Source organism: Nyctibius grandis, chromosome 8 (assembly GCF_013368605.1).
Source record: "Nyctibius grandis isolate bNycGra1 chromosome 8, bNycGra1.pri, whole genome shotgun sequence".
Classification (NCBI taxonomy): Eukaryota; Metazoa; Chordata; class Aves; order Nyctibiiformes; family Nyctibiidae; genus Nyctibius; species Nyctibius grandis.
In genome coordinates, this window is record NC_090665.1 from 13,627,239 (window position 1) to 13,654,596 (window position 27,358).

At 45.9% G+C, this 27,358-nt stretch overlaps 1 protein-coding gene across 1 annotated transcript in view; it reads right to left on the minus strand.

Moving 5' to 3' along the window:
• The window catches only part of ATP13A5 (ATPase 13A5), a 33,874-nt gene extending 8,439 nt beyond the window's left edge, over positions 1–25,435 (minus strand). Inside the window, exons 1-21 of the mRNA XM_068406554.1 lie at positions 25,373–25,435; positions 20,400–20,573; positions 19,136–19,282; positions 18,843–18,913; positions 18,686–18,766; positions 18,062–18,131; positions 15,740–15,874; positions 13,354–13,426; positions 12,413–12,544; positions 11,622–11,792; positions 11,231–11,388; positions 10,761–10,949; positions 10,450–10,511; positions 7,648–7,798; positions 6,268–6,351; positions 5,007–5,163; positions 3,457–3,574; positions 2,746–2,870; positions 2,418–2,581; positions 1,733–1,855; positions 835–914 (exon numbers count right to left, since the gene is read on the minus strand). Coding sequence (XP_068262655.1) covers positions 835–914; positions 1,733–1,855; positions 2,418–2,581; positions 2,746–2,870; positions 3,457–3,574; positions 5,007–5,163; positions 6,268–6,351; positions 7,648–7,798; positions 10,450–10,511; positions 10,761–10,949; positions 11,231–11,388; positions 11,622–11,792; positions 12,413–12,544; positions 13,354–13,426; positions 15,740–15,874; positions 18,062–18,131; positions 18,686–18,766; positions 18,843–18,913; positions 19,136–19,282; positions 20,400–20,573; positions 25,373–25,435 — 2,528 coding nt within the window. The remainder of the gene's footprint in view (positions 1–834; positions 915–1,732; positions 1,856–2,417; positions 2,582–2,745; positions 2,871–3,456; positions 3,575–5,006; positions 5,164–6,267; positions 6,352–7,647; positions 7,799–10,449; positions 10,512–10,760; positions 10,950–11,230; positions 11,389–11,621; positions 11,793–12,412; positions 12,545–13,353; positions 13,427–15,739; positions 15,875–18,061; positions 18,132–18,685; positions 18,767–18,842; positions 18,914–19,135; positions 19,283–20,399; positions 20,574–25,372) is intronic.
• Between the last annotated feature and the right edge of the window lie 1,923 nt (positions 25,436–27,358).

The window sequence follows — 27,358 nt, forward strand, 5'->3', positions numbered from 1 at the left end:
ATGATTAAGTTTTGAAAGAAGCTGTAATGGGAAAGGGACCACTGCCACTTTATTCCAGACAGTGTTTCCCCTCTGGTACCAGGAGCCATGGAAAAGAGCAGGGTGTGCATGTTTGCAGCAGCTCCTGCGGCTGCAGCTTGGCTTTTACCGGCATTTTCTCCTCGACGGTCTTTGTAGACCCAAAGACACAGAAACTGCTGAAATAATACAGCAGCTCCCAAACCACCACACGTGAGGTCCCTCCAAGAGGGCAGGGAACTTCATCCCCAGAGGAAGCACCTCATAATCGATAATTAGCTGTTTCTTTTTCAGAAAGGTATCGCATCTTGTTTATGCTTAGCAAGCAATATCCATAGTTAGCGTGAGTCCTGTTTGGGGGAGGAAACATTCCTTTGGGGGACCTGAAGGAGCATCTTTGGGGTCAAACTCTCAACTGCATCAGGTTGTTTTCAGCTTTGCTAAAGCTGCAGCCAGGACAGCACCAGCAGCTGTGCAGGAGTTGCTGCGGGTGGGGGCTATTTGTATACGTGAGGGTCTGCCTCTGTCTGCCTCTGTATTCTTATCATCTCAGCCTCATTTAACGCTGCCTTCTGTACTGCACCGGTGAGAAGCAGTGGCTAAGTCTGGGTAAGGGTTGCAGGTACTCTAGATGCAGAGGGATCCCTGTGCAGGAACTGGAAGGAAGGCAGCCACAAAAGATGCAAACAGGGATCGCGTGTGAAGGGAGGGAGGGTGGGAAAGTTGGGCCTGGAGCAGCACTAGGTGGGACAATTACACTTTAAAGAAAACTTGTTTATTGGTTTGGTTCAAGAAGAAAACAACAGAGAACCTTACTTGAGTTTCTGAAACTCTTCAACGAGGCTGGACTTCTGGCCAGGAGACATCCTAGCAAAGACAGTCGCATTCACCAGTACCTGCAAGAAAGAGCAAGGTGTTGCCTTGGGCAGGCATTTGTGCATCCATTGCTCCACCAAGGCAGGATCAGGCCTCCCTGATGGGTGCCTGACACATTTGTAAAACCCTCTAATCCTGTTTCCCAAACCCTGCCATGGTTTTGCTGCCCTTAGGGTTCGAGTTTTGTCTAACATCAGATTTATCCTGCTCTGTTTCCTGCCTTGCCTGTGCTGTAGGAGGTGCTGGGAAGCCAGCAATCACCAGGTGCTCTGCAGCAGCCCTTAGAGCAGCAAGACATTATGAGTGTTTCCCAAGTGCAGAACAGATGGTTGATGACAGCAGCAATAACACTGCTCAGCCTGAGGTTTCTCTTAGCTGAAAATCTGGCCAGAGAGTATAAAATCTGAAAATCTGTCCCAGCACCGGCTATTTTATCGACTGGGGGACAGAAGCTGAAGATTTCTGCTACTAGATGTGGGTATTTCATGTTCCTGATCCCCTGCTGAGCAGAAGGCACTGTGAGCTATGGTAGTGGTACATGGGAATGGGGTTGATGTTTTTAATTAAACTGAAATTGAGCAGGTGACCACACAGTAACTCCACCGCGCAGCTGCTCACAGCACCACAGCCACCCCTGTCATCTGAGGTCTCAGGAGATGCTGAAAGCAAGCTGTTTGGGTTAAACCTGAGGCATGGTGAGAGGCTGCCCAGAGTTGTCATAACGTGAAGTGACAACCCTACAGCTACCGACAGAAAAACACCTTTCTCCAGCTGGAACACCACTGCCACTTAATAAAACGGGGACGGCAAGTAAGTGCTTTGTTTCCTCTGAACTTACTTTTGGCAGCAACTTGTAGAAGTGCTTTAGAATAACCTGATAGGACTTCCCATTCATTGCAAAATGGTAGTTGCAGGTTTCTCCTTCCAAGGTGATCTTTTCCTCAGTATTAGCACATACCTCCTAGAAATAAGACAGCATTTATTCTCAGACTGAGGTCATAACATGCCATTTCACTTCCACCCCGTCAGCCTCCCACCAGGCAACCAGGGACAGCCTTCTGCAGCATCCTTTTGTAAAACTTTATGCCTGGCGGTACTTGATTTTCTAGCTGTATTACTACGTGTAACTAATCCCTGTTAGCTGCAGGCTGCTAGTTTAGACACCAAGGTTTGGTCCAGCAAATAGTCACACAGACAAGTATGTATAATCACATTAATTCTGCACACTTCAAGCATGACTGAAGTGGCCACTGCACCTGCAAAGCCTTGCCAATTATTTGTGTAGTTATTTCACGTGTTGCCCTGAGCAAAGAGCTGCAGTATTATTTCTCCCTAACAGGTACAGGGTCCGTACCACACCTCCATATACCCTGGGGCAGATACAAAACTAGGCCCCAGGTTTCCTCTATTCCTCAGAGCTAATTCCAAATCCTTACCAAGGAGTGCAGGCCTGAGAAGCCTGGACATTAGACATTAATAATTCCCTCTGGCACCTGAAAGCAACCATCCCTGGCTGTGCTTACACGGGGAGCAGCTGTGTTTGCTTTGCTGTCTTCTGCCAATTGCCAGGCAATGGAAGCTGGAGCGGAGCCCTCCGGTTCACTTGCTTCGATGAGGATGACTTTGCTGCCTGTGTGAATCATACCTGCATTCCTGGCCACCGTGACAGCTGTCTGCAGGTTGTCCCCTGCAAGGATAGTGGAAAGGCAGGCTCCTCACATCTGCCATAGCATGGTGGCAGTCCAGGTAGACACCATGGACATGCAATGGAGGATGCTGCAGGAGTTAATCTCTCTCCAGTGTGCCCTCTGGCAGCCAGCACGGCAGCAGGAGGAGCCTGGGGGGATTTACCTGTGACCATGACATTCCTGATGTGAGCAGCAGCCAGCTCTTGTAGCACAGGCTTCGTCTCCTGCTTCAGGCGGTTCTCCATCACCAGGAGGCCCAGGAACGCCAGCCCAGACTCTGCCTCCTCTCTTGGAGCAAGGACAAAAACACATGTGCTGTTTCCCGGGGACGGCACAGGGAGCAAGGCTCTCCCTGCAGTTTTTGTTCAAGAGGAAAGCCATGCTCAGTGGGAAACATGACTGCTACGAGTTCAAGACAAGCACTGCTCAACCAGCGCCAACATTTCTACAGCTTCAGCCAAGCTGCTGATCTGCTACATTGCTGTCTCGAGGAAGGAGCAATGCAGCAGAGATGTATGTACAGAGAGAGGGACAGGGATTTGCAGGAACTGGCTGGCTGAAACCCACAGATTATGGCATACAAAATTTCCATTGCAGTCCCAATATATTGCCATATAGAAGCACAATAACCAGATTTCATCACCCTTTGATAACAGATTCTGAAATTCAGCTCAGTGAACCTTGCAAGAGCAGTAGTAAAGCAGGCAATTAGCAGTGTAATCAGCATCTGCTGAGAGGAAGGTGTTCTATGGTACAGCTTCCCAATGGCTTCCTTCAGCAGGAGAGGAGGGGAAGGGTTGAGTCAGGGCAGGTCATAACAAGTAGATAGGAAAGCATCCCCACAGCAATACCAGCAGCTATCAGCACACCTTACCTCTCTAGGTTGCTCATGTGTACATCCTTTCCCAGGTTTAGTACTTTATGGGCCAGGGCAATGACTCTGAAGCCTTGGCTTGTGTATGTCTTAAGCTCCTTTAAGAAATCAGCTGGGACTGTTCAGAGGAAAAAAAGTTTCATGGTTAGAATATTCCATCCTTGCTGATTGCTTTTCTAGGGTTAAATGCCTGACTTCTGAACCACTTTATAGCCTTAGTTGCAGCACTGTGGCCTCTCACAGAAGTCAGCTGTTTTGTACCAAGGCTCTGTAACTGACTGTTCATATAAGTGATCTATGCATCTGTTTCATGCTTTTTAAAAGCATGTTAAAGTGCAGGTAGTTAAGATCAATTACTGGGCACAGAACAAATGACTGACTTCATAATTCTGTCCTAAGCTTTACTGCATACATGCCAAGTGACTGAGGAAATTGTTTTTATGTTTATGCCTTAATGTGAGAATTCTCCCAAATCCTAAATCATCAATTCTCTGATCATTCCTGTGACTCTAAAAGCAAAGAGTTCCTTTTAACTCAGCAGTATTCTGTACTCACTACGTACTGCAATCACAACTTTACAGTGCGGTACCTAATTATTCATTAAGCTGTAATCGATATAGAAACAACCAAGACAGGATAAGAGGAGCTATTTGGAAACCTGAGAAAGTGGAACGTAATTTTGAAGACATTTTTCTTGCTCATGTTGACTTGTTTGGAGGTTTGTGTTATTAGATCTTAGGTGGTTCTAAACTAAATCTCTCCATTGTCCTCCAAAACAGTTTTCACCTGTTTTCAGGTCAGTGTCATCTGAAATAACAAATTACAGAGCCACAAACCATTGGTACTGTGTTTGCTCGGCATCCTTTTGAAGTATTCAGTGAACGTGACCTGAGTTTCAAGTTTGCAGACAAATTTGAGTATAAGCCTATAATATTGTTCACATGCAAAAAAGAAAAGCCTGTGTTTACTTGCAGAAAGAGAAGAGAAGTCTTGGCTCAAGTATTAATACCAATTATCATTAATAACAGTAATTTGCACGTCCACAGCAAGTTTCCCATCGCTGAGATTTAAAGCCTTTGCAAGCTGGGTCAGTAACTCAATGCTGAATTTACAGGGCAATAAATTAGCAGGAAATTTAAGAACTTGTACAGCACAACACACTTGCTGTGGCACATGCAATTACCATGATCCTTCATCTTCTCTGGGTATTTTGACATATCAACATTATTTATGTGCTCTATCTTCAGCTGCTGCAAGTCTACTAAGGGATGTACAGAGGCTGAACCTCAGGCTGCGCATCTCACTAGCTGTTGGGCTCTGTGCATCTTTAGCTTACAAACAAGAAATGAAAACTTGTTTGTAGTATTAACTAATGACATTTAACAAGCCCAAGGCTTGCTTGTGGGAAGAGTCATTACACATGCAGTTGCAGTGCGGCCAGTGGGAAGAGTGAGCGCAGAAAACCTTTTAGGATTAGAGCCCCAACATAAACTCTGGTTTGGATTAAGTACAAATAAACACTCTAAAGTTGCCCTTTCCCAATTCTATACCAGTTTCTTGTCTACAAAAGCTGGACACTATTTCTGGTGCTCCTTTCATGTACAGGTCGTACTGTTCCTCTCCAATCTTCTGTGAAACAACAGACATCCTCTGCAGCCCAGAAGAAAATGGGAATTGATGTAGGATTGCTATTCCTTCCACAGGAGCCTGGAGTGGTCAGGAAATTAAGATGTTATTTGAGTCATTGATTACACAAAGTAAATACGTTCTGAACTTCAGCTCATTTGAGGCTTTCTTGCTAAGGTGATTTATTATTAATAGGAGATTATTTCACTTTTGCTGCCTTCTGGATATGGGATCAGATCATTGGTTACAAGTTTAGGAACCACAGTTTCAACAACTCTGTCTTCCCAGTGTACTTCTCAGGAACCTCAATATTTTTCTTTATATTTAACTGGTTTCCCAGGCTTTGTCCCACCCTTTCTCTTAATAACCACATATTAATGTAATATTCCTGCATTTACAGTCCTGGGAACTGAAATGTGATGTGTTACAGTGACATTACCGTGGCAACAGAGCAATCCTAGAAACCAGACTGATTTCCTTGTTGCCACAACACTGTCTCCCTGGTATTTCTAGCAGAAATCATACTCCTTCCAGCAGGAGGATGCTGCCTGGCTTAACATTTGGACTGGAAACATAATTTTCAACTGTCAAAACTTAGAGCTTCCCAAGCGTACTTTTAAGAGGAGGAGTGAAGCAAACAACACCGTGCTTTGGGGTGATGCTGATAAATCTGCTAGAGGGATTGCACGACCATTACCAGCAGGACTCATGGACCCACGTCCATGCTTCTAGCTGTAATGCCTTGCTTGTCCTTGCTCACATTACCTCCTCCTGCAGATGAACTCATGCTTTAGACATTTATTCTGTTTACACGGTTTCTCTGCATTAGTTTCCACTTAAACTGATTGCGTAGTTTCATTTTGCCAGCAGTTTTACGGGGTGCGGGCTCAGAAGTCTGTATCTTTTATTACCACAAATAGTGGAGTTGGAAATGAGGGGCTTTTAAGGCCCAGGAAGTGGTTTAGTCGCCACTTCAGAGCAGCATCTCCACTTCAATCAGAATTTGCTTTTCTGGTCCTATGCTTCCAGGGTATTTTAGGGGAAGATGCAACACAGTACCAAGAGTGGCTGAAAGGCATTTTGCAGCCTCTAGCCCAGGTAAATGAATAGTGTATGTGCTATGAATTCGCACATACTGCAGGTTCAAAATACAGAATATTCATTCTCAGAAATAACTGGACTTACACTGCTGGCTTTTGGTCCCGGTCTAACGATGCAGGTGTCGAGAGCATCAGCCCCAACCTGAGCTGTGCTGGAGTCATCTACCTCCTGTACAAGGAAAAACATTATTTCTGATTTTTTTTTTTAGCTTCACACCTGTCTGTTAAAGCAGGGGCAGCAGCACATGGAAGTGTGTTTCCCCCTTACTGTTGGCACCCAGTTGCAGAAGTGTTTTGCTGTGATCTAATAGGTCTTCCTATCAATCGTCAGTGACAGCCTCCCCGCAGCCTTGTCCTTAGCAGAAGCCTACACGGCCCTGCGTCTTTTTACTGGATGAGAGTAAAAACCTGTGTCAAATTTTGTGGTTTCTCTAAACTCAAAACTTCCACATAAATTTAATGCCGTATCAATGACAAAGGGAAAGAGAAATAATTATCCTTATCTAGCTGGTTTTATCTTCCAGTCTCCTGCTTTTAAAAGACTCTCACTGATGTTCTATGCAGAAACAGGGTGGTAATTTTCAGTGTAGGATGCTTTTAGTCCTCCAGCTCTGTTACTTTATGTGCTGCCAAGGCTCATTCACCCTCATGGTCCCCTTCTGCTGTCATGTGGCTCTGCTGCTGCCTGCTCTTCCACAGGAGCAAGCACCAGCCTGATGCCTTCCTGCAGTGCTGCTGAAAGAGCTGCCATCTGTTTTACTTATTGATTAATCTCTCTTGAGCAAAAAGTTGAAGGAGAAAAGATGACGAGGCAGGCAACTGCAGAGACCCAGAACCCCTCCAGGCTAGGATGTGGCAGGGAGAAGAATTGCCCCTTTCCTTCTCCCTGCCTCTTCCCATCCTGCTCCCACCCAAGCAACTCTCCATCCATGCAGATGAGCCCCCAAGGCTCAGCCTCTCACCTCCTCCCCAGGTCTCTGAGACTTGCTGTTCACTCAGCTGGAGGCTCCAGCCTTGGTTTCTCCATAGGGATGTCCCTTTGCTAATCAGAGATAACAGCCTTTAGCATAAGGGCATAAAAACCTGCCTGTGCATTTCCTTGGCTGACTTGCACTCTCTGCACCACATGGCCAACGGCGTGGTCTGATCATCTGCTTCCAGCAAGCAGCAACCAGGCTCCCCCTCAGCTTCCTTACATTCCAGTGTTTCCAAATCAAATTAAGAGAGCAAATGCAGGCCGTCCCAAGAAAAATGATTGCTGGACTATCAAAAAGCAGCCACAGTACTGCAAATCTGTCACGAGGTTAGTAGAAATAACAGAGCCAGTTCCAGCTGTTATGACCAGGACTGCAAAGGAGTTTCCCCTACAGGCATGTATCTGAGCTTGACTTGTGAGTAAACCCCCATGGGCGGGGTTGGGGGTGTCCGTGCTTTAGATGTGTGCAGAGGATGCAAGTCACATTACCCAGTGTGTGCCTTCAAACATTTTCAGGTCCAGTGGATCTCCCTGAATCTTCTTATCCAAAACAACCAGCAAATGACAGCTCACCATGGCTCCGCACACAGGTCCCCAGGGCAGAGGAGTGCTGGATGGGAACTTACGGATTTTCTGAAACCTGACCAAAAGCAGATGGTTAGTGGGACCGCTTATGAGAGGGATGCAGAGACACAAGTCCTCAGCTACGTCATACAGGTGCTGCTCTGCTGCATTCAGTGGAGCTGAGCCAAATAACTGCAAGCAACACACTGTCCTACCCATCCTTCTGAGTAACAGATCAGATGCATTCAGGAGACCAAAAAGTACCCAATAATTAATTGACATGAGTTCAACTTGATGTGAAGTAACTGAGAGGGTGAAACACTCAGAGGGGCTGGCACAGGAGTCCTGCTTGGCAATTGCTCTTTGGTATTAGACAAAGCAGAGAAGACACTACTGGGGAGGAAACAAATTCCAGCAGGAATCTCACAGAAGTTTGACAATGTGCCCTAGGAGAATATTTGTGAAGCTGCAGTATGGAAAGTGGGGGCATCGACTTGGGTTGGTGCCGTGCACCCACCGGGGTGGATAAGAACCATCAGCCCTCTCTCAGCACCCATGGGAGTGTGGTGGGAGAGCCATGAGGAGCCCAACCTTCACTTCCAGCTATAGTTTTTACATCTGCATAGCCACAGACACCAGATGCTTGTCCCTCACACCTTGGTTTTAAAAATGGGTAAGTTGGTGGTCTCCTATTGAGCTACACCAAAGCACACTGTCAAAGATTCATGCCCCAGTTTCTTTCTGTGGACAGCCTTGATGTTTATTCCCTCCTTGGCACCACAGTGCAGACTGAACACGTGCGAGGCTGGGCTGGGTGAAGGCTCTATAATTTCATCATGGAAGTTATTTCTCAGAGTCCTCTCCTCTCACACACACATTCCCCTCTAAGAAACTGGCTGGCTGACAAGCTGTGTCTGCCAGACCAGAACACAGCCCATTACCATTTAGGCTGGCATATTAAGGAGAAATTTAAATAGATTTTATTTACCTTTGATCACCACTAGCATCCCCTGTTACTAACACAGGCGCAGTGAAAGGAATCTGGAAGCGAGCAGCGTGACAGCTCGCAGAGCTCTATTAAAAGGAACAATGAATTGGGGACCTACTGTCCCTCTAGGCCATCAAAGTCTGTTTTCTTTCCAGCAAATTATACCTTCTTCTCAGCCTGGTCGTAATTGGCTTATTAATTAATTAATACTTGAGAGACACTGTGAAACTGCTAAACATCACAGAAAACCAACAAACTTTTGTATCTTATTAAATGTACAATAGGATATTTTGTAAGTTGAATGAAATTCCTTTATTGTCATTGGCTCGCAGTATTCAGCTTAGCTGACAGCTGGTCTTATAATATGTTTAAAAATGTGAACATTTAAAAAAGACTAATTATGCAAATAGGCTAATGAAATCAATGCAGACAGCAATAGCTCCTCCTTGTGTTTTGGCAAGCCACCAGTACTGGTTCCCAGCTCGGTGCAGACTGGACATGTCTGCAAAGAGAGCTTTACATTTACATTACCTTACAGAGGATTTTTTTATTACATGAATTTATTCCAATATATGGATCCAGTTTTGTTCTGCTCCTTATTTGAGCAGACACTACCTGCAAGGCTACTTTGGTGGAAATCGCTCTGGCACTGCCGCAAGCTGTCTGCCTTTTGGTGGGCTCTAAGCCTGATCAACATGCACCTATTCAGTGTGGTGTCCCTGAGGCACTGGAGGAGGGCCAAGAAGAGATTGTACTATGTGCCTGTGGTTTGGTCCCACTGGAAGAGTATTTTATTGGTTGACACTTATTAATTTCTTCTCATTAATTTGCATCAGATAGTAATTTTCTCTCTGTCCTTTGAGGAATGTGTCCTTTTTCTCCTCTCGCAATGAATTCATCCTTTCATTCATTACGGCATGATTATCTCCATGGTGTTGAAGTATCTGATATATTAACAACTACTAATGAAAACCTGGGAGTAGATATGGGGTGTGTGATTTGTCCTGACCACTGCAAAAGATTAATATTTCAAGTTTAGCATAACAGGCACTGCAGAGCTGAAGTCTGTTATGGTATTATAGTAATATGAATTAAACAGTAGAATTCGGGATACAATCAAGTTTAATGTTTACATAGTGGTTATTTCTTGAGTATTTCAGTGGTCTTTGGGCTTGGAATTGAGATGGAGCCTGCCATGGGTTTAAGGGAGTCCCTAAGGACACCTGAGCTTTGCAGGTCTGCTCTGTGGTCTCACAAATTTTTCCCAGCATTTACAGAAGGTAGCTGAGATTCAACAGGCACCAAAGTCGGCAACACTCAATTTCAACAGAAGGAGCATTACCCTAACATTTAAATGATGAAAGGTTTATTGACTAGATTAAGAATATTTATTGAGCTGCGCTGCGAATGACATAATTGAAAAGCTCTGTGCATATTCTCCATATCCCCTCAGGGTAATTAGAAGCACTCATGCTGCTGCCGACTTCTGTTTGTCTTGAATTAGCAGCAACCTTCATGGCTACACCTGCCACAGCAGTGCCTAAATGCCCTCCTTGGAGGGAAAGACCTGAGCAGGGACACCCATTGCACTCTGTCTCCCCAGGCACACCTGAACATCTCTTGCTGCATGTTATTTGCTGTCTCTCCATATCCTATGCAACTGCCTCCCTCCTAACTAGACATTTGGGCAGTACATTCACACTGGACATTAGTCCTCGCTAAATTAAATCCTTCCTTACCGGCTTCCCTCAGAAGGGATGATGCCCCACAGGTCCAGTCCATCTTCTGTCAGTGTGCCTGTCTAAATTTAAATAAATATCTAGTTATCCTGCTGTTGCCCACCCCTTCCCCCTGCACATCCCCAGAGGTCCTTCCCCAGCTCCCAGGTGGGGTAAGGAAAGCCTCCTGCCCGCAGTGTGACCCTGCTGCATGGCCACCTGTAGAGGATTTTTCCCTGGGGTTACATCAGGGTAGATGGGGTGGGGGAAAACAAAATATCCCATGTTCCTAGCAGCCCCAGCATCTTTCAGTGCCCCAGGAAGCACCTTACTTTGTCAAAGCAAACAAGGTTGATCTGCCCACAGATATTAATCCTCTGTGGGCTAATGCAGAAAATCTTCTTTTTCTTCAGCCTCCTTTGGGCATAAACAGTGCCTGTTGTCAAGGCAGCGGGGATAGCAGGAGGCACAGCCACGGTGAGGAGGAGGAGGGCCATAGCCACCACGTCTGCCACTGGCTTCTGCAAACAGCAAGATCAACAGGGGCAATGGGGTGGGAACAGCCTCCCTGCCTTGGTACTGCCACTCTCAGGGGGTCTGAACCTCCTGCTCAGGAGCAATGCACCCCAAGGTCTGCCCCTGGGGATGACAGATTTATTCTGCTTTGTTCTGTCCATCCCCTGCCCCGCCCCCCACCAATTCTGGCATCTGAAAACTGAATTACAGAAGTGAACAATATTCCAAGGATCTTGAGTGACCAAGGGCTCAGAGCCTGGAGCACAGAGGCATCCCTCGTACTTACCTTGTGGGACACGAACACACACACTGTGTAGATGAGTCCAAACACACCAATGACAGAGAGGCCTACGATGAACTTGAAGGTATCTCCGTAGAGTTTGAAGTTCACTGGCTTGGGGTAGAGGATGGATCTCACCAGGTCACCTTTAGCTGTATTGAACCCTACATGAAGACACAACCCATACATTGCATACGTGACATGGCGGTGTCGTACCGCATCGGTGCTGTTTGAAAGCAGGTAACATTGCACAAGCCTGAGCCATCAGGTGGCAACAAGAACCTCTCGGGGACAGTGGACCTGTGCTGGACTTGAACTACAAAGAGAAACCAGCTCTCCTACCAGCCTCTGGGGCTGTGCTTTCCCTCCGCTGGTTAGAAAATGATAAAGGAAATACCGGTTTGCAGCACGATGGCTCTCGCTGGCTCTCTGCCCGTCGCCTTCGTCTGTATGACTTCTGTCCCACAGAAGAGGACGTGTCTCCGATAGTCCTCCATGCTGTGGGTTTTCCAGGGCATCGGACTCTCCGTGAGGGGCAAGGGGGTTTTAGTAACCGGAATGCTTTCACCTAAGAACAACAGCATGCAACTTCCCTTAAAAGGGATTTAAAAGTCTATCAGATTCTGCATATTAGAAAGTGACAGCACCTTTAGGTGTTCAAGCTTGCCTGACTAATTAGCTTGCTTATGTACTTACACATGTGGATTTATGGTGACAGCTATTACAGTTCTAGTTTCAGAGTACATCAGATCGTTTCTCTAGCATTTTGTATCAAGGAGCTTGTGTCAAATTTTGCCCCTGAACCAAGTTCATGCCTTGTAGTGGCTTGATGTTTAGGTATAACACTGACCCCAGTGCTCATACATTGCCTGCTTGAACAGAACTGCTGCAAGATCAGAATCCAAAAACTCAAAAAATACATATTCACTGTATTAGAGTATTTTCACTTTCTACTCCTGACAGTAGATTAATCCTTCTTGTTTTTAATGCGGATGAGAAATGCATATTACACAATGGCAGTGTTCAAAAGCCCAAGAAAAGTGTGAGTTATTCAAGCCACAGTTTTTCCACCTCCTGCTGCAAACTATTCTAATAAATAGCAAACAATTTGTTGTCAGAACAGATAGAGACATCTCCCTGACAGAGAACCTGCACAGGGCCTTAGCATTTCCAACTCCAAGGCTGCACCTGTGAGCGTCCCTTCATTCACAACACAGCTTCCATCAATCAGGACAGCATCACATGGGAGAGTGAGCTTTTTTCCATCTAAAAGAAACATGTCTCCAGGGACTAAGTAACAAGACTGCACCTCTTTGCAACCTGTAGAACAATAAAAAAAATATGAACTTTACTTGCGCACAAGTTCTGGGCAATTAAAAAAAGTCTCAAGGCACACACAACATCACTAAACTTCTACACTGCATGATTTAAGGCCAGTGCTTCTCAGAAATAACACTGGCTGAAAAGCAACAGCGCAAAGATCCGCCCTCGTCTAAACATTTGTCTCTAAGTGGGTGTCTTCAGTTTCATTTGCTTAGTGTCCGTGAAACACTGACCAAGAAAACCTATCCAAGGCCTTTACATCTCCCATCACCCTAGCAAATGCCCATCTCAACATCTCTAGGAGACAAAAATAGCTATAACCCCTATTTTATGGGCAAGGAACTGAGATGCAGAAAAGAAAGCACACACCTCTTTGAGAGCCACATATCTACACTCCTTGAAAATCGCTCACAAGCCACTTGACAAGACTGTGAAAGAAGCCTATAGCAGAGTGGGGAAGCAGGTCTCGGAAGGCCAGAGTTGTTATCTACTTGCTTGTTTGTGAAATTAAATTTGCCAAGCTGTTCTCAACTCTTAACACAAATTGCTAGGTTCACCTGTATCATTACAGATGCTGCAGATACAGAGATAATAATGATACAGATGCATCATCACCGCACCACATCAGCTGTGCCCACACTTCTCACTGCCCTGCCCGCCTCACCTCCCTCTGCCCCGTTCTCCCTGCAGCTCGTCCTTCATGTTTCAGCAGTAGAAATCAACAGGAGCTGTGCAATTCCAGATACATTTCAACACGTTAGTTAATTATACAGGCTGGTGAGGAAAATAAGATGCAGATGACTCACCTTCGCTCTTTGTGCAGACTGTAACCTGGACTTTGTTATGCTCCTCAACGAGGTCATGCAGCTTGGTAGACTGCTGTTGATGGGAAAGCAATTACAGTGTTGAAACACCAATACTCAAGTGAAGCAGTAGGTTACAATTCAGTGATCATGCTAACATCACAGAAACTGAACTCTGCTGAGTTATCCAGGGGAGGTTTCACATTGCTTGTTAGAAGACAGGATGAGAGTTTGTTGAGTTAACCTAGAACAAGCTGCTGTGGGAACACGGACCTAATTTTCTGTTTGCTCCTAATTCATGCTGCTGTATGTCCCGTGACCTTCAAGGGGCTACTCCTGCTTCGTGCCAGAGTAAGTCTCCTTAGCTGCAACCTTGCTGTCTGCAGCCCTTTAGTAGAGGGTTTCTTTGTGCTCAACAGTTCTATCCTTGCTAGGAGGCTATCAACAGGACAACAAATTTCTAAAGGCTATCATTACAAAACTGCCATTGCAAGAAGAAAAACAGAAATTCTAATTTAGCTGGGTGCTGTGCTTTGCCAGTTTTTGCAATCTAATTCAGACAATTACATATCCTGAGATAACGATGAAGTCAACTGTCATTGCAAGGCCATAATAGAGAATGCCTTATCTAGATTTAAAAGTTGCAATTGCAAAAAACTAATCCCCGAGTGTGGATTTCTTCATTAGCATTGTTCATGTGGAGATGTCAAGCCAGTTTGAAGAATATCTGGAGGCCCCAAACATTGTAATTCTTCCTACGAAAATTATCAATCAATCAGTCACACAATGAAACCGGCCTTGCCAAAGAAAGCTGAACGGACCATATCTGTTCTTCATGCTCTGCAATACCCGGACGGACACCAACAATTTAAGTGCAAATGTGCGCTCAAAGAGATGCGAGTGCTTGTTGAACATGGGAGCGCTAGTCATCCTACAGATGTTAGTCAGAGATATCAAAACGCGATGTGCAGCCAACACACCTGTGCTGGCAAAAGCCCCAGCTATTCACAAAGCCCTCACTGAGATCAGTGCGAGGCAGCGACCAAGGCATGCCCTTGGCAGGGCAGAGGGTGCGCAGGAGTGCCTCGTCAGCACATACTGCCCCAAGTCCCACGAGTCCAGGGGCCTGGGACCTACGCAGGGAACGTGCTGTGTGCCTCTACCAGCCCAGGGAAAAGCAGAGTAGATTCAAACAAAAGTCAGCTCCTGGAAGGGCAAATTATTGCCTCCCCTTGGCCGCACTTCACAGAGAAGTTTGGTATACCACCTTCTGAAGGAGCCTTTCAAAGGGCTGAATCTTGCCCTTCGCCAGTAATTCAGTGCAGAAACAATGATTTCCGCAGTGAATTTGGAGGCAATGTGAGCCGTGCCTGGCTCTGAAGCAGCACATGAGCATGACAGTCAGGTCAGTGCACCCCAGAGCTGCTGCCCCTTCACCCCTGTCACCACCTCTAATCACATCATGCTGTCCGCAGGAACTGTAATTCTCAATGCTGTCCTCTAACCCTTATAGTTTTCCTGAAGATTAAAAAAACATTTACCAGACTCAGGAATCCCCAGTTCATTTTTGCTTTTAAATCTTAACAATACAGAGGAATGTGATACCTAATATCCAGACCTGAGAGACTTAGATGTTGCCTGCCAGCCTCCTGTTCCTATCAGGCTTTCCCATCTGTACTTTCATTCACAGACTTCCTTCTTTTTTCCCTATTATATCTTTTTTCCATGTGATTTTTGCCTTCCCTGTGTATTTAAAGTGGGTTCAGAGATCAAGGAAATGTTTTCCAAATTCCCAGCGAGCGTGTTCTGCAATTCCAGCAGGAAGAACCAGGAACCTCACCTGGCTGCATGAGGATACTCAATGGCAGGCAAACGTTGTGTAAGGCTCAGCTCACTCTATCTGCCTTTGCCACAGAGACTGAAGGTTTCAGGTTTATCACAGGTGAGTGATTTTGGTCAAAATATGAATGAACTGAGACTATTAGAAAATTCTTCCAAGCAGCTGTATCCATGACAGAAGTGTCGAAAAAACTGAGAAATAAGAAGCCATGTTTCTTTTTGCTGTTAAGACCTGTTATTTAGCAAACCTTAAGAGGAGTGAATCCTCCTGAAATAACAGTAGGAACCAGACTCACAGATACAGTGCACCTTCATAAAGTCTTACAAAGCCCAGGTATCAGACTTCAATCTTCTTTCATTCTTGGGAAGTTCAAGACCCCCAGGTATGAGCCTTTTAACTCTTCTAGAGCAATACATCTGTAGTAATACAGCAGAATACACAGCAATAAAAAAATAACCAGAAAGAGCCTATATACATAAAGACACAGCTACTTGTGTCTGTGATAGATGAAACTGCAAGCAGAGTGCGGGATGGGGAGCTGGCACTCACCTGTCTGAGGTCATACACGGTTAAGCCAACAGAAACGATCGACAGGATTATGATGGCCACTGAATATTCAGTGTAACCTTGGATCAGCCACAGCGTGAGGGTGAAGGCTTGGAACACGTAGAAAGGGTTTAAAATCTGCAAACGCAAATGTAACGCATGTCAGGGGATGGACATAACGTCAGGGGAGATCAAGTGTGGGAAGAGGTGAGAACATTTCATTACAGCATCCAGGAGTCTTAAACACCAATTTACAGGGCCGTTTTGCCATCCCAAGGCAGCACCCTTTCATGGCTGTTTTAGAGTGTTAATAGCCTCCAGCTCTGAACTTACCGGCTTACACATAGTTTGTGGTGTTTGTAATTAAAAGCTGTTGCTAACCAGTTACTATGCAGCAGCAACTATGCTGGCAACTTAAAGTCAGACTTAAGGGACTTTAAGTTGGTTGGTTTCCCACTGTAGCCATCTAACAAAGGTGACCTTAACATTTCTGATTCTCAGTAATTGCTACATAGGACACACTACCAAAATGTGGCAAAAAAAAAAAGACTGAATTACTGTAAAAGTCTTTAATACTTTGTGATTTAAGAAAGTAATTGTGAATATGGTATTTATTTAGAAAAAGAAAAATGGTAAAGAAGAACTTATGGTCTGTAGGGCCATCAGTAATCAGTCTTAGACTACTGTTAAAATGAAGGCTTGATTTCCTCATACTTCCATATTTTTAGCTACTCTACATTGTGTCAGCCTTACAATACCAGTCATCACTCACTTTAATGTGTTACGCTAAAACAGGCCACAAGCCCCACTGAAGTCTGAGAATATAATTTTGGTTATTGTGGTATCTAACAACAAAGGAATGAGATTAAGTCTTTCAGAGATTTGCCCACTGCTTGGCTTGTCTGAAGGAGTGACAGACTTTTCTGTAGAACTGGTATAACTAAAATAGCCACTGAAAGAGCTTCCTGCATAAAGATTGGAACTGAAATGAATTATTCATCTGACAAGTTTGGTCCCTCAATGAAAATTTAATACTTTCTTCAACACTCACTAGGACAAAGAGACAGACACTAAATCAGGGTGCCAGCCCGAATTCGGACACTGAAGCTGTATCTGGACTGAAATACCACAAGCTTATGAGGACCAGTCTGCCTCCAGGCACCACCATTAATATTTCAAACATGAAGCTTCAGCCTTGGATGGAAGTGTAAAGTTCAAATTAAACAAACTTTTTAGAGTGCTACACTGGAGTTCTCTTCAAAACCATCTCCAGAGGGCACTGAAAGGTTGGTAACATCAAATTCAACCAATTTCAGCAGCCCTGAAGCTTTTAATGTATTTTGTAGTGTTTCAAACAAATTCCATTTAAAGTTCAGACACGTAGTAACTTGGAGTCCCAGCATTCATAGCTCTTTTCCATTTTAAAGACATTCATGTAGCATCCATAGTCCACTAAAGTGAACACAGATGACATGACAGTAACCTGTATGCAAAGGCTCCGCTTACAGGTTGGTAAAAATATACCTCCAGCATTTCTACATGTAAACTCAGCAAGTAACCATCCATACGTGTCTCTCCTCTTATCCACAAGATCTGTTTGTTTTGTCCTCTGTAGAGGAAGGACAGTCTTGTGTCTGTCATAGGAGAAAAGGAAGTTACTAGGTGAATAAAGCAATTATAAAACAGGAACTTTGCAAACATTTTCCTCCGTTCTAAAGCACACTCATGATTTACACTGCTGTTGAGGCCACAAGCAAACCCAGCAGCAGCATTTCTCTAATGCTTTGTACTACCCTTGGGCTACTAAAATAAGGCTATTAAAGAGGAACAAGTGTGCCTTAGTTGTTGCAATAAAATTTCACTGAAGATGATTATCAAAAGCCTACATGAAAGGACATAGTTACTGATGTGGCTGTGGTCAGCCTTAGCAGTTGCAAAAAGCATGAGCACTCCAGGTGCATGTCACTGCCCAGTCATGAGGCAAGATGACTCAGCTCACAGGACACGTTCAGTCAGGAATAAAGGCCTACAGCAGAGAAGGAGAACATCAGTCTTCCACACTACTGCTCTCCAAGAAGGGACACAGTCATCATAAGGGAAACATTCAGCTCTTATAAGTATGCAGCACCAAACATCCTCTTAGCTTCATAGTCTTCCCTGTAACCTTCTGCCAGGAAGGTGTGCTAATAGCCAAAAAGGAGGTTTACCAACTTTTGTCCATGGCTTATGCCTGTGAAGCACCAATTGCCTCATCTCAGAGTGCCCAGGTGAAGTCTTCATAAAATTTCATACCTGTCCCACCAAGTGCTAGTCTGACTTACTGACCTGTTTAAAAAGTAACTTCCAAATAGGACGAATTTCAACTTCAATGGCATTAGGTCCACACACCAGCTGCCTGTAGGAAGGTAGAGAAGAGTTCCCCATGTTATAGCTTAGTCACATAGGGTAAGACTTCATGTGGAAAACTGTGCACTCAAATAGCATTAACACTTATCTAAAAATTTAAGTCCTGGGGGCATCATATGGCTGAGAGGACAAATACATCTGTCAGGAAGCTATTGTATCTGAGAGGACTTGACACAGAGGCAGAATTTTACTGTTTCCTTGCTGCTAAAGATCATCAGTTTGCTGCTAAACCCTGTGATGAGTTTTCTGGAGGGCTTTTAAGAAGTTGATGGCAAAGGAAGCCAGTCATGTCTTGCTGTGCCCTTAAACCCAGCTGAAACCAGTGCTGTTTTCCCCAGACTTACCCTGGCATCACTCAGAACAGGAAAAGCTCAATAAAGTGTGAGGGATGATGATTTTCCACCTTTCCAAGTGTCACCCATGCAGTTTGCACTGCCTTACTACTAAGGTGAGCAGCAAGAAGCTCACATGAATTTGAAATAAAGAATTAACAGGTCACACTGTCATAATTAGCTCATATGTCTACGCATACATAGTCCGTACCTGATCTTCTGTTCTTCCTTTGTCAGTCCAGCTCCAAACTTCTGGTGTATGCTGTGACATGTGTTGCTGTCTTCTAACGATCTAGAGCAACAGAAGAAAGTTCAGACAAGGGAGTCCCCCACCACAAAGGGTTTTGTAACAGTCTGTTGACACTCACCCAACTTTCTTGAACTCTTTTACAGAAAAGTCCCAAATATAACGAATTTTCTGCACCTGGATACACCTCATCTGCAAGACCAAATAGCAGAAATTCCTTTTGCCATTCAAATAAAACCACCTCACTGCTACAGAAATGCTTCCCCATGTTTTAGGAGAAAATTTGAGCTCATGTAAACAGGATTTGCAGGAAGATGCTGACAGAGCACCCTTGGGAGCCTCCAGGTGCCTTGACTCCTATTTTCACCCACCATCTCCCTGCCATCTTTCTTCTCCATTGTATAGATGGCTTACCTTTAACTGTGGCTTCATTACAGCTCTGTTTATGACAGAGTCTTTATCAGCTACAGGAGGACCATCTGAATTACTACCAAAAGGTAGTGCCAATGTGGACAAATCAACCCAGGTCACCTTCTTCCTGGTATATCTCTGAAAGTCATCCTAGAGAAATCAAGCACAGTTCAGTGACAAGTCCAAAATATTGCCTGTGATAATGTTTTCTGACTCTGGGAAGTATGTATGAGATTCCCAGAGAACTACAGTACTGTGGCATCCTTGCAATCATAGTATATGTAAGCCCATAGTAGCAGGGATGTTGGCATCAGTGTTTTAGCACTAATTAGTAAATCACTTTGAAGGCAATCATCTCACAATTATCTCCACTTGCTTTGATTCATGCTGCAGAGCAATTTCAGAGAAGATTAAACTAAACCAGAAGATGTGCTCCAACAGCTACTGGATGGATATTTAGTCTATGGGATCAGACTAGAGCTAGTTGGAAGTAATAAACTTCTGAAATGCTTCTAGTGTGGACATTGAGTCCTCAGCAGTAGGTACTTTGCTCTACAAAACTCCTACAACACTGTTACTTGTTATACATCCATAGCCAAAAGCAAATCAGCTTTACTGCTACAGATGTGCATGTCAGACTGAATTGTCCTTTAATCAGTTTAGACTAATGTAATTAGTTACAATGAGCAATAGATTGTGGTTTGAGTGCATTTATTTTAGGAATATCATTGCAATGTTGAGCATTAAGTGTCTGAAGCATTTGCTCTGCTAGAATTGTGTTGGGTTTTAATTTACAGTCATGGAGTCTTAGAATATAACTGATGCCTGAAATCTAGCTCTCTAAAACCCATCTCCTCAGCATTCTCCAATAACTTTAAAACAGAAAGGCTACTAACAGCCACAGCTTCTGAAGATGATCCCTCCGCTGAAGCCAGCTGGCTGCACCCCATGCACATAAAGGAAGGGAAGAGGCAGAGCTGTTTTATAGAACATGCTACTGGCAGAGGGCAGCTGCTGGAGCCTCTGGATGGGCAGCAGCAATGCCTGAAGTCTGCTCGGTGCCCAGCCTTCAGGCAGAGTAGCTGTGTAAGCATGGTCTTTTACACAGTATTTCAAACTCTGAAAACAAAAATAGTTGGTCCTCTGAAGCTTGACTCACCCCTGAGTGTGAGTGGAAAGTGCTTTTAACCTGCTGCATCATGCAGACACAAACAGACAAGCTGCCCTATCTGTGAAAACAAGAGGTTCTGCAAATAACTTCACCTACTGTTGTTCTGAGCAGGACAATGTCCGCTTCTTCCAAGCTGCAGCGGATGCAGTTTGCCCACACATCCCACTCTGGCTTCCAGTAGAACAGCAGCAGCAGAGCCCCACAGGACAAGATGTATCCAGCAATGCACAAGGCCCTTCGGCAGCCTTGGGTTTTGTAGCCAAAAATCTCCTGTGCAGCAAAGAGAAAGTGTTCTTTGTTAACAAGTTTGACCTTGGTGTTTGTTCATCAGGATGCCCAAGCTTACTGAAAAGAAAGGCTGGTGATTGAAGCCTTCCCTCATAACCACTTAAGGTCCTTTTTTGAAATGAGAGTTTGCTGATTCATACGACATAGTTAAGAATACAGCAGAGCTGCTGAAAGGAGAATGCTGCTGGGCTGCTCCTGGCAGAGGAGTGGTCTCGTATCAGCTCTCCCAGGACTAATGAAGAATTAACTCCAGTCTGGAGCTTTTACCATCAAGACTGAAGCTGACCCTTCGTGGTAACAGTTCTCTATCTGCAGTGCTGGTGCCAAACAGCCCTGCCTGCCACCGAGGAGGATGTCTCCATGCACGAACTTAGTGCTGGCTGCTGAAATCTACCTTGCAGCAGAGGCACAGAACCTGCCTCAGGGAAAGAAACTGCCAAGCCCAGAGCAACTCCTCTCAGGTACCTGGTACCATACCTGCTGGTGTGTTATCTTCCACCACGTACACCTGAGCTTGATAACAAATATGAAAGGGCTCTTTTTGCTCTATACTCTCTTCCTCCAACTTATTCCCTGGGTCATCTGTCATCTTCCCTACTTGCCCTTGCATTTTGGTAGCCTAATAGTCATCTATTCAGTGATGATCCATTGTCTGTGAAGGAGATTAAGTCCATAGCTTTAGTTTTTCCCCTTGAGAAGAACTGTGGATTTTTGTACCCTTTGGTTTGCTTTAAACCTGCCCACAAGGCTAACAATAACTTTAATGCCTGTAGCATAACTAGATCCTTCTCTACACACTGGTGCTTTCCCAGCCCTCTCAGCACCCTGCAGGGCATGAGGGAAGCGGGGAGACGTTCCGTCCACAGCTGGTGTCTCACAGCACCTGCGGATGCCAACCCTTTGGACATGCCACCCATATCCAGCCTGGCCACAGCTCTCACGGCACTGAGACAGCAGCTGTGGTAGGTACCACCCTGGCCCCATAGCCCTACACCCACCCCCTCAGCAGCCATTTGAGTGTCCCTTTCTGCTTCCCCATGGTCACCAAGGCAGGAACACAGCCAGCCCCCACCACAGGGCTCGCTTTGTGCCACCCATGCTATGGTGGTAGAGTCTATAAAAGTTTATCTGGGAAAATAATTTTGGTTTAAGGCTGAAATGAAAACCTAGAAAAAGAGATTTATTTTTTTGTGTTGCATCCACTGCTGAAAAAAATATACAACCAAAACCACAAACAACTGTTTTCCATCAGGTGTCTCCACTCCTGCAGTGATCCGTTTTTTTCCCTATACAGGGCACTTCCCAGCCACCTCTCGGCTCTCTTCCCCATTCCAAAACGCCCAGCTCCAGGCTATCCCTGCGACTTCCCCCTAGGGCTGATGATGGGGCAGGAGAGCATCCGCACTCAGGAGCAAGCAGAGGAAGCAGGCGAGCAGCTGCAGTGCTGTCCTGCCCATGCCTGGCCCATCGCCCTGGAACCAGAAAGATGCTGCCAGCCGCCCACTGCTCATGGGTGCTGCAGGACAGGCCTGTGCAAGGAGCTGCAGGAGCAATCCTGTGCCATCACCGAGGTGAGATACCTAACCCAGACCACAGATAACAGTTACCCACCCACCCACAAGGCAGCATGAGGCACCTACCCTTGAGGAGGTACCAAGTGACCCTGCGGACACAGGCAGTAAGTAAAAGGAAATGTTCTTGTACGTCTGCTTGTGACTACACTGAATGTTTTTGCAGAATAGCTTGCCAACTCAAGACATGATGTGGTGGGACATGGCTTATGTAGTTGAGAGGAGCGGGGGGAAATGGTGTTTGAAATTATAAAAAAAAAAAAAAAAAAGAATAAAAATGAAGAAGTCTCACATCTGAAATATGTGTCAGAGAAATGCCAGAAGGACAACAAAGCAGAACTCCTTGGAGAGGGCTTCTACACACACTGTACCAGTTCAACTTCAAATATAATTTTCAAGTGATTTAAAGGCAGTGGAGTAAACACCTATTTAAGTTCAAGAGAGCAATTAACTTGATTTATCTGAACTCTGATCATAATCAACATAAACTAATCTGAAATCAATACAGCTCAACAAAAATAAAGATAATCATGCAGCCCTTATACCAGGTTAGCAAAAACCATTTCAAACCAGCTCTGTAGCTTTTAGATTTGCAGCCCTGCTGTATACAAAATATTATCCCTTCAGAGGCCACAGAGGTTTAAATCAATAACTACAAATGGTGCTTTCAGGGTCGAAGGAAAAACCAAAGTGTCCACAACTAAGGAAATTCAAGGAGATTTTCATTTACTTGCCTTTTCATTGCAAGATTTTTATAAATATACTCCAAGGGCAGGCCTGGAAAACAAGGACCCTGTTATGGAAATGGCTGGAATGGCAAGAGGTGGGTAGGACCACAACTCATCCATCACCCCACAGGGACTGGAGTATCACATCTGCAGCCAAAGGTGCAGGGGAGGCTGGGGACGAGCTGTGACGTTAGGGCTGGGTGAGTGCAAGGCTGGGAGTTGCCCGGTGAGAGCATTTGGGGATTTCTCGCACGCGCTGAACACTGGCTGTTACCAGCAAGTGGGGCTCTAGCACACAGCTGCATGCTAAGCACAGCAACAGAGGAACCCAAAAATGCATCAGACATGATGGAAAATAATCAATAGGAGCACACTGTACATGTCTAAAAGGGACAGGTCATGCCAGGTGGCCACCACTGTGCCAGCATGGGGTCAGGTGAGAGCCCAGTCCTGCTGCTACGGGCAGGAGCCCAAGTCCCCCCAGGCAGAGAGGCTGCAGTCTGTCCTGGTCCAGCTGCCACACACGGCCAATCAACTGGATTGCTCTGCACAGGCAGGGTACAAAGGCAGCCTGTGCTGGCAGAAGCCTGTTTTCAGAGAACAGGCACTGGGCATTCACACAGTGCTTTGGAGGAAGCACTGAAGGGCAGAGCTGAGGGAGCCCACGTTCACAGCTGATTTACCCCACTGAGCCTGTCTGCAGCAAGAGTCTTCCAAGAAGGGCAGTACCTGGAGGCAAGGCTGCTCCAGCAAACAGGCCACAGGAAGATGCGTCATGAAAAACACGGCTCAGCCTGACACAGAACGCCTTGCACAAGGCAGGCTGTGTCAGCAGTACCCCGGGCAGAGCCAGGGCCCTTCTCCGCCAGTTGGGTTGCAGCCACAGGCTAGATGGGGCAAGAGAGGTGTCCCCTGGAAGTGGGTGCAGCTCATCTGGGGTGCACAGGCTCACAGCTGAAAGGGTGGCAACAGCCTCACTCCACCCATGCATCCATCCATCCTGGCCTTCCATCCTCAGCAGGGAGTTGGCATCCCCATTGCTTCTTATGCAAGTAGAGGCAGGCATTGAGGGCCACATCCACTCACCAGCTAGTGACCCCCTGAAGAACACTCTCTGTAGCAATCAGCATGACACAGATGACACCTAGCTGACTCCTTACCTGGCTTCCACAGCAGATTTTTCATTTTGTGCCAGAACCAGGCTGCTGCAACTGGCCTGAGCTCCCTAGGCTAAAACAAGCTTACACAAGCAGCAGTCAAATCCCAGCAAGAATTCATTGAAAGCAGGCAGGGAAGCTAAAGCCCCACCACTATTAGTAGCCCTGCAAGCAATCCTGATACAGAGGTGCAGGTGTGCTCTGCAGGGCAGGATCTCTCCCACCTGTGCATGCGCTGAGCACCTGCATCCCCATGATGGAGGCACTTTCTCAGTCTCCGAGGCTGGGCAAACAGTGACACTGGAGATGCTGGGAAGCACCTGCAGCAGCCTCTGCTTGCAGAGGACAGAGACTCCTGTCCTGGGGGAGCATGCTACTGTGCTTCCAGTGCATGCAGCACATATATATCTCTAGCAAATACAGGAATGACAGGACTATATTTTACACCTGTGCAGAGGCATCTACTTCTGTGCCCACTCTGTGCACTGGAAATACCTGGATTCCAGTTGTTCTTTGCACAGAAAGCTGGAGGAGAAAGTCTCACTCCCACCCTCACCAGACTCTGTGTAATCACTCCATGGTAGCAGGTAGAGAAAGAGTTTCCAACTCATTGTGTTTGCAAAGTACTCAGTGCAGCCCTTTCAGGCTGCTGCATATAATCAATAATCAATCACAATCAAAGACAGAAAGTAGATTCAATTAACATTAATAAAAAACCCTTGTAAGGACAGAGCAGCTCCATAAAAGCTGCTGTAAAAGACTGAGAAACAAGGGATTCCTGCCATGAGAGCTATGGCAGACTTTGGTCATCTGCCCAGTCTTCCTAGATCTGGTAAGCAGCAAAGACCCTTACATTTCAGGAGAAGTGATTTAATCACTAATTCAGGCAATTGTCCAGGATAAAACTCTTTTGTAAGCACTTTCTCTATGACTTGCTTTCTGATACGTGATGACGCAGTAAGGGAAAGCTTACCCATTAGTAGAGATCCTCACAATTAGGATGGAAAAGACAATGGAACAGACAGTGGAGAAAGGGACACTGCTCCCTGGCCAGATGAATTCTGGTGGGCAAAGAGGACTCTTCCATGTTTTATGCCTCTGGACTGAAGTAGCGTGTACCTCACTCAGCCCTTACTTTACAAAAGTCAATCTCAAAGTCAGCAAGGACTGATCCAGGGTTTTGCCTTCACCAAGGCTATGGTTGAAGAGACAGTGCCTGGATGGGGAGTGAAGGTGAAGAAGCAGCAAAGGCATGTCCAAAAGGGGCATGTGGGAAAAGAGGTGCACAAGGAAACCAAAACCCAGCACGGTCCTCCACTCCTTACCAGCTCATTTTCTTCATCCTTGTTGAGGAGCACACAATGATCCTTCCAAAGATTTTCCTCCATCTGACCACGTTGTCTTCGGTCCTGGATGTCCTTGTTGGTGGGATCAAGCAATGTTGAACACAGTTACTGACTTGAACTCAGGTCAGTGTTAAAGTCAGCTCTCACCACGGTCCTGCCTGCTGCCTTTGAAAGCCTTACAATGCACACGCTTCTTATTAGGCTCCCAGGAGAGTGTTGGGGTCCATGCAAGGAACAGACTACAGCACACCAATATGATGCTCTAATAGTCCACTTTATTTTGGTTAACACACTCTTTTATAACCTACATACTCTCTTATGTAAAGGTTACACCTTAAGCTATTGGCTACAAGTATTGTACACACTCTGGCTCCATGCCACTTCTACTGTTCTGAGGAAGGAAAATCACCCTCATGTGTAAAGCCCTTAAATGACTGGCTTATGCAAGATGTGTATTTCTGTGCCTCCTGGCTTTGCCTCACTCACTGGGGTGGGACTGGCTGGAGCAGAGCTCTAGTGGCCAAGAGAGGGAGGGCACCTGCGATCCTGTGTGGGCCAGACAGCTCTGTGCAGGGCTTGGAGGGAAATCAGGGCACGTGGCAAGGAGAAGGGTGGGAAAGTGCTGCAGCCCCATGCAGAGCTGACCCCAGAGCAGCCACGTTAGCACCAGGGGCCACCTCCAGCGTGTCAGAGAGAAGCATCTGCTCTGGGGAGATCACAGTGTCCGGGCCTGGGCTTGGTTTCAGCGCAGTGGAGGTGCATGCTGGAGAAGTGGTTTTCAGGTGTGGATTTGGTCTGAACTTCCCCACTAGCTCTGGGCATCGCCTCAAACACGAGCTTTGGTTCAAATTCTGCCTGAGTCACAAGGAACGAGCAACGGGGCTGGATGGCTACTTTGGAGAAGCCCAGCTGGGTGACACAGGACCCTTGAACAGTGTCCAGCGTGAACCCCTTCGAGGCAGGGAGAGATGGGGGCTCCGACCAGTCCCCCTGGCAGGGACAGCAGCAGCAGGCAGGCTTGGGAGCTCCACTGCGCATCTTCCAGTCTGTCATGTCCCAACTCTCAGTGTCGCCAGAGACATTTTTCAGGCATTAACCTGAAATTGCTCTGTCTCCCCCCATTCTCCTTCTGTCACAAAGTCTGAAAACAACCATTTACCCAGGCAGAAAAAATGTGCTGCGTTATTGTCCTGAAGTACATGTTTGTGTGAATATAGACAATGGCTCTGAGCTTGCCTAGACTCTTTTTGGCTCAGCCACAGGGAAGCAATTATCACTGATTGAGACCAGGGCATTTAAACTCCATAAAGAGACACAGTCCTTGCACACAGTGTCTTTCCCCAGTGATGGCAAATCAGGAATTCTTCTAAATTCTCCTTCCCCCGTGTGGGAGAGAGAACGATGCCCAGGGACTGCAGTGCAGCATGTCTGGAGTCCTCTAAGTCTCCCTCAATCTGCAGCTCCATCCTGGAAAGAGCTCCAACAACTGAAAGAAGCACCTTTCACTAGGCAGACTGCTAAGGAAATAAAAGCATTTATCCACGTTTCTTCTCTTGGAAAGAGAGCAAGGAGAGGCTAGGCTGCCTGGCCCTAGGGTGACCAAAGAGCAATTGTCGCTTTGATGCACCCTGAATCTACCTGGGGCTGGCTCTGCATAGCCCAACCAGATCCATCTTTGAGGGGTTGTGCCAGCTGCAGTTGTGTCCATGAAACAGCAAACATGGACCAAACACTGAAGAATCCTGAAAAAAAAGAGGGGTGGTGGAAAAATACATTTTTTTTTCTTTTTTTTTAAGCATTATCATTTTGAACTGTCTAAAGCCTGAATTGAACCAGATTTCAACATAAATAAACAGTCCCCCTTTGTCTCTACCTGTCCTCTGGGAGGGCATCGGTAAGCTCGTCCACCACACTGTTCTGCACATCAGCCGCTGTCAGCCTGGACATGATACACTTTCAGTCATT